General features: G+C 36.5%; 1 protein-coding gene across 2 annotated transcripts in view; it reads left to right on the top strand.

Annotated features, from left to right (window-relative positions):
• Nucleotides 1–1,484: 1,484 nt before the first annotated feature.
• The window catches only part of XIRP2 (xin actin binding repeat containing 2), a 47,255-nt gene continuing 32,336 nt past the window's right edge, over nt 1,485–16,403 (top strand). For both annotated transcript variants that reach the window (XM_089916737.1, XM_089916736.1), the window contains exons 1-2: nt 1,485–3,072; nt 7,668–7,805. In XM_089916737.1, coding sequence (XP_089772863.1) covers nt 2,893–3,072; nt 7,668–7,805 — 318 coding nt within the window. In that variant the 5' untranslated portion in view covers nt 1,485–2,892. The remainder of the gene's footprint in view (nt 3,073–7,667; nt 7,806–16,403) is intronic.

The following is a 16,403-nucleotide window of genomic DNA, read 5'->3' as shown; positions in this document are numbered from 1 at the left end:
TCAGACACACCTCTGCTTACACCTGTACTGTAGATCAGACAGAGCAAATATCAGCTTCACAACTCAGATATTAGCAGGTGTTCTCTTAGTGAAATAAAGAGGTCAAAGTACTTTTTACTTTATTCTATAGACTTATTTATTGATGACAGTAGCATCATTATTTTCAGTCAATTCTTTGCTTTTTAAAATTTTTTATATAAATTTTAAATGTTACTTTCCATTTACAGCTATTACAAAATATTGGCTATATTCCCCATGTCGTACAATGCATCCTTGACTCTGTCTTACACCCAACTTGTTCTTCTGTGTTACCTTTCTCTTTAAAGTTACCCTAAACATTAAACACTGTTTCCAATCTCAGTTGCATCCAAGTCTTCTGAAATAGCACTTTGTGAGGTCAGGCGACCAATGTTCCTATCTTCTTCCCCACACATCCCTAAGTCCCTAAGTAAGGGACTGTCTTATCAACCCTACAAATTTACATCAGGTGGCATCAGCATCAAGATAGGAACAGATAGGTGCACTGCCTTATAGTATACTAGTCAGGAAACATCACCTTGTTTTTCAGATGAGGAAATTGAAAGACACTGACTTAGGAGGTTAAGAACCAACATGGACACAGTTTGTTAGCTGAAGGTTGGTTTTCTATTCCACGACCCTACCTGTGTAGGCAAAGTTACTGATGGGAAAGAGAGAAGGAGAGAGAGATTAAAATGTAATGTTTTTTCTGTGATCAGAATAAAAGGCTACAAGGCAATGGAATCCAAATCTCTTAATACTCAGGCAACTGATTTCCTGACCATTAATCTTAGGCATTTCCCAGTAGGATGAAAATGATAAAAATCATTTGGAAATATTTCGAAAGTAAATACTCGCTGTAAATTTTTGCAAAAATAAACTGCTGACTTTCTGTTAAGATTAATAAAATAATAACATCTTTAATTAATAATGTGCAAAATGAAATTTATATCTTAATGTGGAAAAACTTCAGTGGTTCATGTTCAATAAAATTTATATAGTGACCATTTACAACAAAGTAAGAAGAGTACAGCTGAACATAAATGGAATTCATCTGTGCAAATAGATAATCCAGAGAGGAAAATAAAGATATATTTTCTTCAGCATGTGAAAGACTTTCAGTAGTTGGTGGGAATCTCTTTTTATCAGGATCAACTGGAGGAGTGTACCTTTGTGTAGATATGAGGTTTTGGAAGACAGCTGAATTTTAAAAACTAACTGACATTGTGAACATATCAGTTTCTACAATCACAGTATTCATATGATACTATGTCTTATTCCTTTATATTTTTTTCCTTTAATACTGTGTGAAGTAAAATATAAAAAATAAATATTAAAAAATTTAAAATATATTTACAAATTTTATTAAAATAAATGAAAATTTTAACTGAATAAGAAGTCCTTAAGAAAAAGCAAATACTCATTGAGTCAAAAAACAAATGATTTTTAATTTTTCCTGGGTCGCAGTAGTTGTTCTCAACTGCTGTTGTGTACAGAAATCTTGGAGAAGCTAATAGAAAGAACAAACAATGTAATAAGATGGTTCAATGTGGGGACTGGGTAAGAAGGTAGGGAGAACAGGGCAGGGAAGGAACAGCTTGGTGGTGGTCTGTTACCTGGGGTTGTCTGGGACTTGGCTCATTGTAATTAAATCAAACCAATTCAAATAACAAAGTATACCAAAGACCGCTAACCCTGTGAGTACAAAAGACTACCAGCCCTAAGGTGAAAGGCAGGGGGTGTATGAATGAGTGATAAACATATCAGAACTCACACACACACAGATATACACAGACACACCATATACTGGTTGGTTCCAGAAGGAGCCCTTGAAATGATTTTGTAATTACAATTCTTTAAGAGTGAATAGTAAACCAACAAGCAGAGCCATAACAGCAAAGGACACTGGATAAAATAAGAAAAACTAGTTTTGGAACCAACTCTGGCACCTATATCTAAATAACCATCACATTAACCAGGGAGAATCCTTAGGTTTCTTTCACATAAGGAAATATTTAGACATGTTTCCTTATGCCTAAAAGGAGTTGGTTAGACTAGGTGAGACTGTATCAGCTCTAAGACATTTCTGTTTCTAACAACTGTTATTCTGTGATCATGCAATCAGTCTTTTGCTCTGTTTGCAAGTATGTAATTCCTAATACCCTGTATTTTTGTCAGGTAGATGGCTTACATGGGAAAATATAAGATGCTCTGGAACAACTGACAAAGCTTTCTTTAATGGGACTATTATTTCTTTCTTATGTTACACATGCCTCTATGGAATAAAAGGGAAAAAAATCCACAGTCTATAATTCTCAAAGCATTCACATATTTTAGATTTATCTCCTTGAGGGTTGAAGGGTAGGGAGAGAAGCAAAGAGCAATTTTTAGACTTGCCAAAGATTTAGTCAAACCACCAAATCTGACACTTACTAATTATGTGATCACGGGAAAGTTTTTTAACTACTCTGACTCTACATTTTTTTTATCTAAAAATTTTAGAAAATAATAGAACCTACCTCATGAGGATGTTAGAGAAGTAAATGAGATGATGCTTTTATAGCATTTAGCATAACTCCAACACAATGCTTCAGGAAATGTTCATTAACACTATGTATCTCTTCATAAATACCTATCGTTCATCAGAATAATTGCAGGAGTAGGAGTGGGGACAATATTTTCATTTGCTGTTTGCATAAGCATATGCTTCTGTGTAGGCATTTTGTAGCTTTGCTTGAAAGCTTGAAAAAAAGAGGGTGACCATGAAACTTGGAAAATACCATGGAATGTTACAGTCTGTTTTCCGAGACCAGATGTTTTAAGTGCCTTCACTGTTCCTAAGATGATGCCATTTTCTTTTCAAAACCTGAAGCGATGCTACATTTGTTTTCAGTGACTGCTGGCCCTAGTAAGCCAGCGCGTGGATTTGCAGAAGACAGTGCTGCGCAGAGAGAGGGTGTGTCAGACCTCCAGGAGGTGGTGTCCTTGAAGGAGCGGATGGCGAGGTACCAGGCAGCTGTTTCCAAGGGTGACTGCCGCAGCTTCTCCACCAACGTAAGCTGCTTCTAGTGCTTCTGCATTAGGCAGGCTGCTTGTCTGCCTTTCACATGCCTCCTTTACATTGCAATATAAGAATACTACTGGACAATGGGATAAAGTAGAAAAAACACAGAAATAGTGTGTATCAAATCCAGAGTTTCTGAAATTAAGCTTCAGTTCTGCCACTTATTAGTTGTGTGAACTTGAGCTACGATCTTAACCCTTCTCTGAACTTCAGTTTCCTTAACTGAAAAATGGGGGAAAAAAACATCTACTGCAGAGGGTCTCCGTGAAGAGTAAAAGAGATAATTTACGTGTAAGCCATAAGGCACTGTATAAATGTGTTACTACTGCCATAATTATCATTTAACCTATAGCTATTCTCCTTGGGAAGGTTGGGAATTAATTTCAGATCTTAATAATGTGGATCTGCATGCTGCCCTCCTTGGTCTCATGTATAGTTCATTTAAATTCACTGGCAGTATAATTTCTTTTGCTGTTCTCCTTTCTCTGTATGCCCTAAATCCATTAGAAGTAGCTTAATCAACATAGAAATGAGGGAGATTAGCAATGTAGAGAGTCTGCTAAACCAGTTATGATTACAGGAAACAGCAGGATTCAGTAAGACCACCAGTTTTTAGAGCGAATGCATAATAAAGTCATATTCAAAAGAATTTGTTGGGTTCCATATCCTGTGGCCTTCAATCCACAGGATTTGATAAGCCATTTTATCAGTAGCAGCTTTATAGCTTAATGGAATATAAGGATATTCTTTTATAATTATAATCTCCAAATTAGCAAAGTTGTTCATTTAACCAAAAGAGAAAGAGAGAGAGAGAATAGCCAAGAAGCCTGGTATTCTAAAATAGCTACTCTGAACATTTTTCTTTACAAATCATTCAGAGAAAAGAATGACTGTGCCAAACTCATTAACAATGTTGCAATTCTAGATGACATTTGAGTTTTTACATAGTTATTGAAATACATTTCAGGCGCACCATAGATTTTGAATGAATGTACAGAAATGACATAAGTTAACTTCATCACTTCCAAAACAAATAGTATCCCTCCAGCGCCTCCTGCCAGTCTTCTTACATAGCACCCCCTGCTGGATCATTAAGGAACTTTACTACAAATTAGTATTCTAAATTGGAAACATGATTCTTGGTGAAACAAGCTGACTTTGAAAATACCTAGTTAAAGACTGGTTGTTTAGTAAGCAATCTTTTATCTAGGAAGACTTTTATCTTGCTAAACACTAGGAGAATATACCATAAAACAAATTTGTATAAGGCATGATTCGTATTTATTGTGTACTAAAAGGAGAATATTTAAATTGGGCACATAAGGAAACTAAATTATCTCACTATTTAATATAAAAATTTAAAATTTTAATGCTATTCTGAAGAAATTCTACATATAAGGAATTTAATAATCCTTCTCTTTCCTGCGCATTTACAGACAAAACAAATTGCGGGGCAGTGATTTATGGTAGATCATGCAATTAGACAGGGACAAAGCCAGACTAGATTCCAGTCTCTTGACTCTAGTACTCTTTCAACTATATTCAACTGCCTCCTCTTATATAAGAAAGCATCTTTGGTCCAAAAAAAGTGCCCTACTGTTTGGTTTGGCCCTAAGCTAATAAATATTTTGAGAAAAATGATCACACATATTGTCTCAGAGAAATCCTGATAAATATCTAAAGTAAAGCAAAATAACTGCCTTATATGGTCAGTTGCATCAAATGTTTGTTCAATCAAAAGATCATGGAAATTGCTTATAACCAAATTTCTGTCTATACAAATAAACCAAATATTTTATGTGCAAAATTTGGAAGTCACTGATTTGGCCCCAAACTGAATCCATTATATTTCAGTCACATTGAAGTAGTTACTCTTTGTCCTAGATCAGTTTCTCTTTGTCCTAGACTCAGGCAGATGGCATTTTGTTGAACCTAAACGAAAAGGCCTGCCTGTGAAAAGGCATCGGTCCTCAGAAGCCCCCTAGAGGAGAAAGGAGAAGTAACATTTGTTAGGCAACAAAATAACAGGTTCTGTACTGTGCAGTTTTATTTCCTTTATCTTTTTTAAAACTTGCAAGAAATCTGTGAGAAATATATTGCTATTCCCAGTTTATAGGAAAGAAAACTGAGGTTCAGGAACTCTAGCCCAAGGTTTTAAGTGTCACAGCTGGGATTAGAATTACTGTCTGTCCAACTCCCCAGATTGTTATTTCTATTATGCCCTACAAACCAAGAACAGTTCTTTGTAAAGGAAATTGCTGATTCTGTATGGAATATACTTACCTAGGTTTCAGTGTTATGTATTTAAGTTAACTTATTATTAAAATAACATTAGGTAGGTTCTGTATTAAGTATTTAAATTAACTCGTTAATAGAATAATTATCCGCATATCCATTAAATTCCAAATGTTGTTTCTGTGTCCAAGAATAAGAAACATAGAATAAGGATAAACATTTTTTAAAAGGTTCGACACAAAGCAATCTAAGTTATGTGGTCATTTACAATTACATAGATTAGTTGGGATGTTAGCACATGGTGGTAAACAAGGCAAAGTGATCTCAGTGTGAGCAAAGAAACATCACTCCAGCTCATGGCCATAGGCTTCTCCTTGAGTAAGTCCTGCCATCTTACAGATGTAAACTTTCCAAGCTGAGCTGAACAAGAAGACCTCATCACCACTACTAAATAAACTATAGCTCAAAGGACTTTCTCCCTTAGGCTGGAGAGAAGCATCAGGAAGGCTGGGGTCATGGTTGTACTACTAGTAAAAATAATCAACTGTATGCATTTTTGCCTGTGTAACATGATCTGATTCCAAAGCACAGTGCTAAAGTAAATGAATGGATATATCTGTTTTTTAATTCATTTAGTAGATAAGAGGCAACCTGATCAGTATAGGAACTGATATTTTTGTGTAAATGCACACACTAGTAAAGTATCCACTCGTTAGCATAATTAATGAGGCTTACCAGATTAATTTGCACATCATTTGGACACTGTTTATAGTTGGAAAAAGTAAGTTTCTTCTTAACAAAATTTGCCTTAATTTCTGTAATTTAATATTTATATATTATCTGCATATGATCAATTGAAGAAGGCCATTTATGTAAATTAAATGGCAGAGGGGGTAAAAGAAATATTGTAGCCTTAATTCACCCTTCCCTTTCTTTATCTTAAATTTCAAAGGAGATGCCATAATTTCTAATGAATTTAACATGTATCAAGTGACAGTAATTGACCAGGATTTACATGTGAAGTTTGTTGCAGAATTTGATAGAATGTGTCCCTTCTTTCCATAGAGTCAATGTGCATATTCTTAAATATTTGGCAGTCCCTGTAACTAGGGAAAGGTTATGAACTTGATAAAGCAATCACTTGAGTATTTGCTAGTAATTCAGATAATCCTGAATATTAATTTCACCTCCAGTATTTTGGAGTATGGAAAACCCCAATTTAGTAGCTGTATTTTTAGTATTTGTTTGAGGAACTACATATTTGGGTAAAGATTTCAGGATCCCAAGAGTCCACAGTCCAAGGTATGGGAACCTCAGCTCACAGGCATTCAGTTACTCTCAGGTCTCAAGGCTTCCAGGGTTATGTCAGGACTAGGCCAGACCTCAGGAGATCTCCTGTGCAAGAAGTGTCACTGAGTCTCCTCCCAGTTTCAGGTGGACCTGGATGTATCTTAGAGGAAAGTGGGCTGGCCTGGGGCCTGTTTGCTTGACAGTTGTCATCCCATCTGGGCTTGAGTGCCCACTAGGCTGGGGAATGTGCTGAATCATCAAAACCAAAGCCTTCGAATTACTGCACTTCCCACAGGGGCATAATATCTGACAAGACTCCTCAGTTATTCAGGTTGTTCTAAATGACACCTACTGGAATAGGCTTTCTCATCTGTAAAATGCCAATGATAGACCTGAATCCTTCTAAACTTAGACATCCCCACCATAAATGACCGTATCTCACAGAACATGGAGAAGCATCAAGTGACAAAATATATGTAAATACATAGAAAATCACTCAGCACTACGTATTAAGTAGTTGTTATTTTTACTAATATTAATGTATATTAATAAAAATATGCTCCCCAAAATAGCTTCAAAGCTATTTTGTTCATCCTTAATGATTTAAGTACATTTTGGAATAAGTCAAATGTTTTTTAATATCCTTAATAATGTGTTACCTATATAGACATTTGGGATTTTAATGACAACTTTATTGTGGATTAAAATTGAATCAATTATTCTAATTTCTGCTAGTCTGTGTATTATGAGAGAAATCCATTCTAACAGACCTAATCTCCAGACATAAAAATCTATCTGAGATAAGGAAAATTAACTCAATATTTTAAAGATCCTTCTGACTTTATATCAAAAGACTGATACAGGAAAAAACAACATGGAGAAATTATTTCTATTAAGGTTTTCTGTAATAAGATCCTCCTGAAATAATTGTGTATGTTAATATCTTTTTAATATACCACTCAATAATTATCAACCATTTTTTTAAAAAATAGCTTGAGAATCCCATCCTGAGAAGATGTCAAGCTGAAATTTCCTTTTTCTTTCCTTTTTATTGTCTTAGATGCTGGAAGAATCAGAAATGTGCACAGTGCCTGGCGGTTTGGCCAGAGTGAAGAAACAATTTGAGAAGGACAAAATTACTTCTTCCTGTAATACCTTTACTCAGTACCAATACCAGCACCAGGACAGATCTGAGCAGGTAGTACTACTATTGGTAAAGGATAAATCGTGTCTGGTTGAAATGCTTTCATTTCAGTGCTAATATAAAACACACATCCCTGCCCTCTTTGGTGGTATATTTATTTTCATTACTCATTAACAAGAATTGTAATTTTAAAATGTTTTAGAAAAATCACGGTTAATTCATATCACTGTGTTGATTTATTTACTTGGAGCATTTTGCCATGTTTCTAGGGAATCATACTGGAATACTTTTTCTCTTGGCTTCTAATGTCTCAAACAAAAATGAAAATTAAATAGCCTAGGTTAGTCAACAGGTAAATAGAAATGTTGAGCACAATATTTACATTGAGCCTCTGCCTTTAGGTTATAATTCATGATCAACTATCTGTTATTTGTTTGCATAGATTAAATTTGAAGCATTATTCAGCTGCCAATTGAGTTTTCTGCTTTCTTTAAAAATCACCGAAAATTGAGTAGTGGAAACCAGATGTTATATAAAACTGCATAATACAACTTCTAAATGCTATCTTATATAAAAGATTCTTTCCCATTTCATTACTCCATTGTCATATATTACCAAATATTGTCATGGGTGATGATTTTTGAATGTGAAAACCTAAGTAATAAAACTCATTGGAGTGAGCCTGGCACTTTGGAAAATAGTAATTGCACTGTAAACAGCTGGACTTAGGCCCAGGTTTTCCAGGAGGAAGAAAGTAGCTGGGGTATTTCTGAAATGTTGTAGTCAGAGATAAACGTGGGGGTTGTTTTTGTTTTTTGGTTTTGTTTGTTTGTTTGTTTGCTTGTTTTTTCAGAAAACTCCCTAGGGTATTTAGAGTTGCCTAAGTTGTGGCTATTAAGGCAGTTGGGTTTGTAAGGTTGTGTCAGGGGCAGTATATCAGATAGATTGATTAAAAGTCTGGTATGTGGAATATTATTTGTTTTCTTTTTCTGGCTTTGTTTGAAAAGTAAACAAGAAAAAAAATGTGCAATGTAAGTTGCTCACAATAAGTTTACGGTAAGATTTCTTTTAATTTTGCCTAAAGGAAATGTAATGTAAATAAATTAAGATTGGATATACTTGTGACCTAATGTACAGCTCTTGCAACATAGGATTCTAAGTGAATCAAGTATATGTGTTTACTTGAAACTGATCAACCACGGGTTATATAGTCATCATTAATAATTTAAATAAATCCTACGTAGAAGATAGGTAAAGTATTTCCATATCCTTTATTTTGCAGGGAAGCGGTGTGATAGAGTGTAAGGGCTATGGGACTTGTCGATCTGAGTTCACACACCACCTCTGACATTTATCAGCTGAGTCCCATAGACCCAGGGCCATCTTCATTGTGGGCAGTTAAACAGGGCTCCATACTTAGAGGGGCCTTGCACTTAGTTTCATGCTCTGCTGTCATCTTGAAATTCTTAAGATTTTTGAATAATGGACCGTACATTTTCATTTTGCACTGGGTGTGGCAAATTATGTAGCCAGTACTACATAGTCCAAATCCATAAGCCCCTCAAAGTCTCAGTTTCTGTTGCGTTATGATGGAGAAACTGATGAGTGTTTTGTCTCTCTCATGAGGTGATTGTGGCAGTCAAAGATGACAAAGAGCAGTCTCCATGAAAGCATTTCATCATCTGTGGAACTTGGTATCAGTTAGGATGCTTTATATTGCAAAAGACCAAAAACTCAACCACAAGAGTCTCAAACCAAAAGGAACATTACAGATTCATAAAAGTGCAGTCTTGTGGAAGGAAGGCTTGATGTAAGTTCCAGGGGTGTACTAGAGCAACTGGCTTGTACCAACTCTTTGATTATTAAATTTTCAGGAATTTTGCAAACCAGATAATATTGTGTTAATAGCTTGAAATCAGCCATGTTGAGAATATTTATACCAAGGGAATTGTCAAATGCAAAAAATCAGGGACGTCCCTTCCCTTCCCTTCCCTTCTTTCTTCCTTCCCTCTTTCCTTCTTTTCTTTGAGAACCCATTGTGAAGCATATATTACCTTACCAATGATGTAATTAAGGACTCACAGTATGCCTCTAGCGTAGTAGCCAAGAGCACTGGGATGGAGCATGATCACCTGGGTCCAAATCCCTGCTCCTTCATTTATTTATTTATTTATTTAATTTATTTTATGTATTTATTTTTGGTTGCATTGGGCCTTTGTTGCTGCGGCGGGCTTTCTCTAGTTGCAGCAAGCAGGGGCTACTCTTCGTTGCAGTGTGCGGGCTTCTCATTCTCTTGTTGCGGAGCACGGGCTCTAGGCACGCGGGCTTCAGTAGTTGTAGCACAAGAGCTCAGTAGTTGTGGCTCGCGGGCTCTAGAGCACAGGCTCAGCAGTTGTGGTGCGTGGGCTTAGCTGCTCCCCAGCATGAGGGATCTTCCCAGACCAGGGCTCGAACCCGTGTCCCCTGCATTGGTAGGCAGATTCTTAACCACTGTGCCACCAGGGAAGCCCTCCTTCATTTATTAGCTGAATGACATTAGGCAAGTTTCTTAACTTCTCTGTGTCTCAATTTCCTCAATTATAAAGTCAAGATTATAATAGTACCCACCTCATAGGTTTGTTAAGAGGATTAATTAAGCTGTTTTTGTAAAGTGCTTAAGACTGTGCCTGGCCCTTTATAAGCACTTCACAAGTGTTTGTTTAAAAAACTGAGTATCTCCTTGATCATATTTCTTCTTTTTTACCTCTCAGCCTCACTTCCTCTGAGCTGGCCCCATCCTCTCCCAGGCTTTCCCCAGAAAGGAGTAAAAACGATGCAGAGAAAGAGTTAGAATCCTTTTCCCAGAAGCCCCAGGGAAAGAAACCTTACAGGATCTAATTGGTTCTAAGTGGAATACACATGCTCCCCCTAGAACTAAATTGCTGTAGCTAGAGGATGCTGATTGGCTGAAGCCTCTGTACCTGTTTAGCTACGTGGAAGATCTCAGCATACCCTTATGAACAAAGAATAAATGAATGCTGGGTAAAAACAAAAGCAACCAAACCAGCAAATATATATATATATATATATATATATATATATATATATATATATATATATATATATATATCTCCACTATAAGCTCCTTGCAAATATAGTTTATTATTATAAGCTGTAGTTCCTTCTCTGTGACCATGACATACTAAAGTGTGTGAGAGTAATAAAAAAACATGTGCTAAAAATCTGAATATCTGCATGACTCTGGGCCTGTAGGGACCTCTCTGAACTTCAGTTTCATTATCTACGTTTAGATACACTAATAATACCCCATAATTCCATGAGGAATAACTAAATCTAAGTCACAGTGCAATGCAATATAAATAAAATATAAAGGGAATATATGGAAGGATGAACTAGTAAATACCATTTATTGAACTGTATGCAGAAGTCTGTAGGAAAATGAAAGAAAAAAGTCATCTGTGTCTTAGAAAATCAAATGACTAACTTATACTCCTTAATGGAAATTTGAGATACATATCAGATTTGGTTATAGAGAGGAAAACATAGAAAAATCATGTCTTAGATATTCACTTAAACTTTTAAAGCTATCTGAATGCATTCTAAAAATCACTTCTTTTATCAGCAGGGATTGAGAACAAAACATTTACTGGTAGACAGACAGTTAATTCTGTCTTACCCAAGTTATTGTCGGCTCTGAGGGTGTTTTCAGTCGTTATTGAAAGTACTTGAGATTTAGCTCTCTGCTAAGTCTGCCACTGGTCAGAAAAATATTTATTTTGCTGACATATAAAAATTAATATTAGCTTGGAAATCAAGTTTAATTAGAGTTAAAAGAAAGAACATTTGTTTTGGATTTCTGACAATATTTAATATCACAATTAGTAATAATTTCATAAGGTGTAATAATTCAGTCCAGTCTGCCTCTTTCCTTCCTAATGTATTGAAGTGAGCTATTTCAGGGTAATTAGCTATTTGGAAACAGTTTGTCTGGGAGATCAGCAATGGGACTAAACAAGTTTTGAAAATTAAGCTATCTCTGAGGTTAAAGGTCCCTCTGTTTTTTTATTGATTATTTCATAGCTATTGAAAAAGAGGTTCTGAAATGGGGGCGGGAAGGAGGTACAAGATATAGGAACATTCGTTTATGCCAGACATTTTAAACTTGGAATGATGTCCTATTTATGTGTTCTAAACTTATGCTTTATGGTTCTGCCTGTTTAACAGTTACCAGCATCACTGCTAGCCTGTGGAGTATCCTTATGTAAATTAGAAAAAGGAGCTACTCTCAACAGTCAGGGCCCCTGGGTGAAGGATGTTTGGGGTGAGGGTTCAGCTTCTTAGAAGAATGTGTTGGAGAAAACTTTACTAGGTGGCTCTGGTAGTTACTACTACCCATTTTTAATATCACCCATTTAGATTCTGTTTTTCAAAACAGCCATTACTGATTCCTGTAGATATGAATGAAATCCAACCCTCCTTAAGGGATTATGAGCCATTCGGCATGTGTCCTGTTGATATTTAGGTTAGAAATATCACATTAGCATTGTTTCTGACTTTGTCTTAGGATTGATTTCTCAGAATTCTATGCCAGTGAAAATCAGTAGGTTCTTAATGCTAGAATGGAAAGGACCATTTAAGAGAGATATTTTTAATCCACTCAGTACAGCAGGCTCCATTTGGGAAAAAAAAAAAAAAAAATAACCCGTCCCCTCATCCTTAAAAGTGTGTCTTGAAGTATGCTGGAGCAGATGTTGTTGGTATGAAATGGCCATTGTCTGTTTTCAGAGTTGATTTTCACTCACCCTTTCCATGGTTTCTGGGTTGTTGTTTTTTTTAAAGATTTTCTTCCTCTCTTTCTTCTTTTTTAACAGCTTTATTGAGATAATTTGCATACCACAGAATCACCCATTTTAAGTGTACAATTCAATGTCTGTTTAATATATTCACAAAGTTGTACAGTGTCACCACAATCTAATTTTAGAACATTTCCATTCCTCCAAAAAACAAACCTTGGACCCATTAGCAGTCTTAAGACGTTCCTTCTTTGTGCCATAGTCTCACATTCAGGGTTTGATTTTCATTCTCTCATGCTTATTTCCTCTTCGTTTTCTTTCTCTTTTATTTACACAGTACTGAGTAGCTCCTTGCGTATTAATTGTGAAGTCCTACAAGCATCTTCTTTTCTGGAGTTGTTTTTTTTGTTTGTTTTGTTTTGTTTTCATTTTAAGTGGCTTAAGTAGGGAAGAGCAGATGGGGCTCCAAAAGTCTGGTAAGTAATCAGTGCGATACAGTGCTTAGGTAATTGCTTTCATGTGAAAATGGCTGCACTGAATCTGTGTCAAGAGTCTAAGGTATTCCTGACCTTCACTCCCTGCCGCCAAGTCTGATGGGGACCAGTAGGGAGCTGCAAGACAGTATGTATCTTTCCACATACATCTGCTGTTGCAAAAATCCTCATGTAAACATTAGCACTCTGTAGGATTATGTAGATTTGGAACAACCTCTGGACAATTTTAGGCTGATAGAAAATATTTTTGACAGGTCGTGACAGATATAATCTGACATCTGTGTGTTTTAGACTCTTTAAAGGTGACCCGTAATTATTTTCTAGCAAACTAAACATATTTTTATCAGCTAAATGTCCACATTGCAAAGCATTTCTCACGTAAATGTTTTAAACCTACCTTTAGCTTTCTGCCACATGCACGATTTTTCAAGGGCCTAGATTGCTATTAACAACCCCAATCTAACCTAGATGTCTATCAGCACACAAGGTTGTGACCAAAAGTGTGTCTTGAAAAGTTTTTTTAGTTGTGCGCACGGTTTTAAAATGACTATTATAACTAAAGTAACCCCACTCAAAATGAGGCAGTTTACACTCATGGTTAGGCCTATTGGCTCCAGAGTCATACAGCCCAGGTTAGAAATCCCTGAGTTAACCACGTAACCTATTCTGTGAAATGAGGATGAAGTACCAGGTGTGTTAAGAATAAAATGAGACAGTTCACGTAAAATTCTTACTAGAATGCCTAGCAGATATTAAATGTTCAGTAAACACCAGCTATTATCATTAGTAGTGTTGCCGCTAAAGCATAATCCAGTGGTAATTATTCTCAAAGTAGAATGCGATTCATAAACATTTTATGTATAGGTAAGATGACAAAGAAGGATGGCATTGTTCTGTGCCTCACACCTTAACTGTTTTTTCAGTTTTTTTAGCCTGGGGAGACAGAATCGTTTCCTAGAAGCTCATTAGATAATTAAAGATTAGTTTAAAATTAACATCCCTGTACATGCTTTGCAACTGGTGACCTCCTGCTACCCAGTCTCCATCTGTCTCCTCTCTTCCTACCCATGTCCACCTTCCTATAGCTCTGTAGGTCTTGGTGGAATCCCACATTTCTTCCTACAGAAGGTGAATGGAAAAGAATTATATTTGGTAAGAAAATGTCCTTGCTCAAGATGCTAAGCCAATTAACTGCATTTAGTACTGCTTTTCCCAACTATGAGGAAAACAAAAGCAAACCCACAAACTAAACTCTGTGAAAATGTGTATTTCTCAGCATGAAAGCCTTTTTCTACCAGCCCCAACAAACCACTAATTCTTCTCCTGCTTCCAAAAAGCCTGCATGTGCCTGGTTTGTCTAGAAATGGGGCTTCCAGTACTTATGGAGTGCCTCTACCCCAGGCCTCCCTGGGTTGGGGTACAGGAATGTAGTAGGAGTGGGTTTCAATAAGTCCTCTGTCTGCTGGTTTCTACATCACTCTGGACCTGAAGCAAGACCTCTTCAGAGCTCCTGACATGTCTCCTCCTACCTTTTCTCTGACTGGATAAGGATTTAGAATTGACATGAAATCTCAGTGGGAGCTCTTGTCATTTAAGTCTCCTAGGCTGTCAGTAAGGTGGTCCTCAACTCTGGTCATGCACTGGAACTCCTCGGGCAGCCCAGGTAATTCTGGTTTAATTGTCCTGGCATGTGGTCAGGGATCAGGGAATTTTATAGCCCTCCAGGGGATTCTGATGTGCAGCAATGAGCATGGCAGTTCAAGCTTGAGCCAGGATTTGTTATCCCAGAGATGACCACTCCCCTCTTAGTTTCTCATCTGAGGCTTCTCCACTGCCCACCTCATTCTTCACTCTGATACCAAGGCCCTTCTATTTCTATTGAGATTTCTCTTGAGATGCCTACTGCAAAGGATAGGACAGGGGCTGCTGAGAATAGAGAAATCAAGGGCTTAAAAAAATCATGGTGAATATAATAAATGCCAATCAGCCAAACGACCAATTTACTGGTACCTCCAAGCCCAGTTAACTCCCATGTTAATGGCAGACTATATTAAAATAGGATTTTTTTTGCATATATACAAAGATATATTCAAATATTTTTTAAAAACTAGATAATAGAGTGATATAAGTGAACTAAAGAAATACGTATCAAAGCATTTAAAATAAACCAATTAGAATAAAAATAAACTAAAAATAATGAATTTATTAGCTTAAGCTACACTGATATGCCAATAATTAATTAAAACTGAGATTTAACTCATTAATATTGCCATCTTTCATTAAAAAACTTTAATTTCATAGGATTATACAATCTGGATACCTAATGTCTCTTGAGTTTATACCTTTGATATTTCTATAAAAATAATTTCTGAAAGACATAAGATGATTATAAAGTGATAAACCTTATTAAATCATATAGTAACATGGTCATAGACATTTGGCTCCTTAACACAGCTAAACTAATATGTGGACTCCCCCTGGGATACAAGGTATGCCCATAAAGCACTATAAGACTATCTTATGTGATCTACTGGCATTAATCACATTACTTTAGAGCCACACACTATAACTCTCAACTTCTGCTGTCCCCACGTGAAGTTGATGGTAATTGCTGTCTACTGAGGTGTGACCATAAAGTCTCAGTCATGGTTCCTTTGCAACTTCCAGTTTCAGCTTCTTTTGCAGAATCTGTTGGTAGATGCTAGTGCACAGAGGGATTCACACCTCCCTCCCCTGGGACAGCACTGCAGGCCATTCCAGTGCATCATTATAAAGGGAAACACATTCCAACCCCACACTGTGAAGACACCCGCAAAGCATTTGCCTGGGTCTTGTGTGGAAACTCTATCTTCTTGATGAAACAGTGTAGTCCATCCAATGTGTGCATTCTGCCTGGGTTCCTTTACTGTGCTGAAAATGAGCAAACTAATCTGCCTGGTGGCTTGGAGGGGTTTAGAAACATTACCAGAGGAAGGGGGGCCCCCGGCACAGTTTCTCGGGCAGTCAGGGCCTCAGTGAATGGTACAAATACTCATAAGTAAAACTGAGTTGCAAGATTCAATGCTTTCAAAAAACCTTGAATTGGTTGCTTTTCTATGATTCATCTTATTCTCCAAAATAAAAGTTGTAGTAGTAACATTTACCCAATTATTGGAGTATTACTATCAAAGTTTCTCTTTCTCTTAATGGGACTTTTAATGGTGAGTTTTCTGTTTCTGAAACCTTTTTGTTCTTACAGAATCCATTTTCAGTTTCATTTACAGAAGACAAGTATACTTACAGATATACCCTTCACTCCTTTAAAGTGAAAGGAATTGGGATTGCTTTAGGAGAAAAGGAGTGGTATCGTTCTTATCACAGGGCCT

The sequence above is a fragment of the Delphinapterus leucas genome, chromosome 8, assembly GCF_059928025.1.
Source record: "Delphinapterus leucas isolate spDelLeu-1000000601 "Yukka" chromosome 8, BTC_Dleu_Yukka2, whole genome shotgun sequence".
NCBI classification, from domain to species: Eukaryota; Metazoa; Chordata; class Mammalia; order Artiodactyla; family Monodontidae; genus Delphinapterus; species Delphinapterus leucas.
Note: the sequence above shows the minus strand (reverse complement) of the source record. Positions and strands in the feature narration are given on the sequence as shown.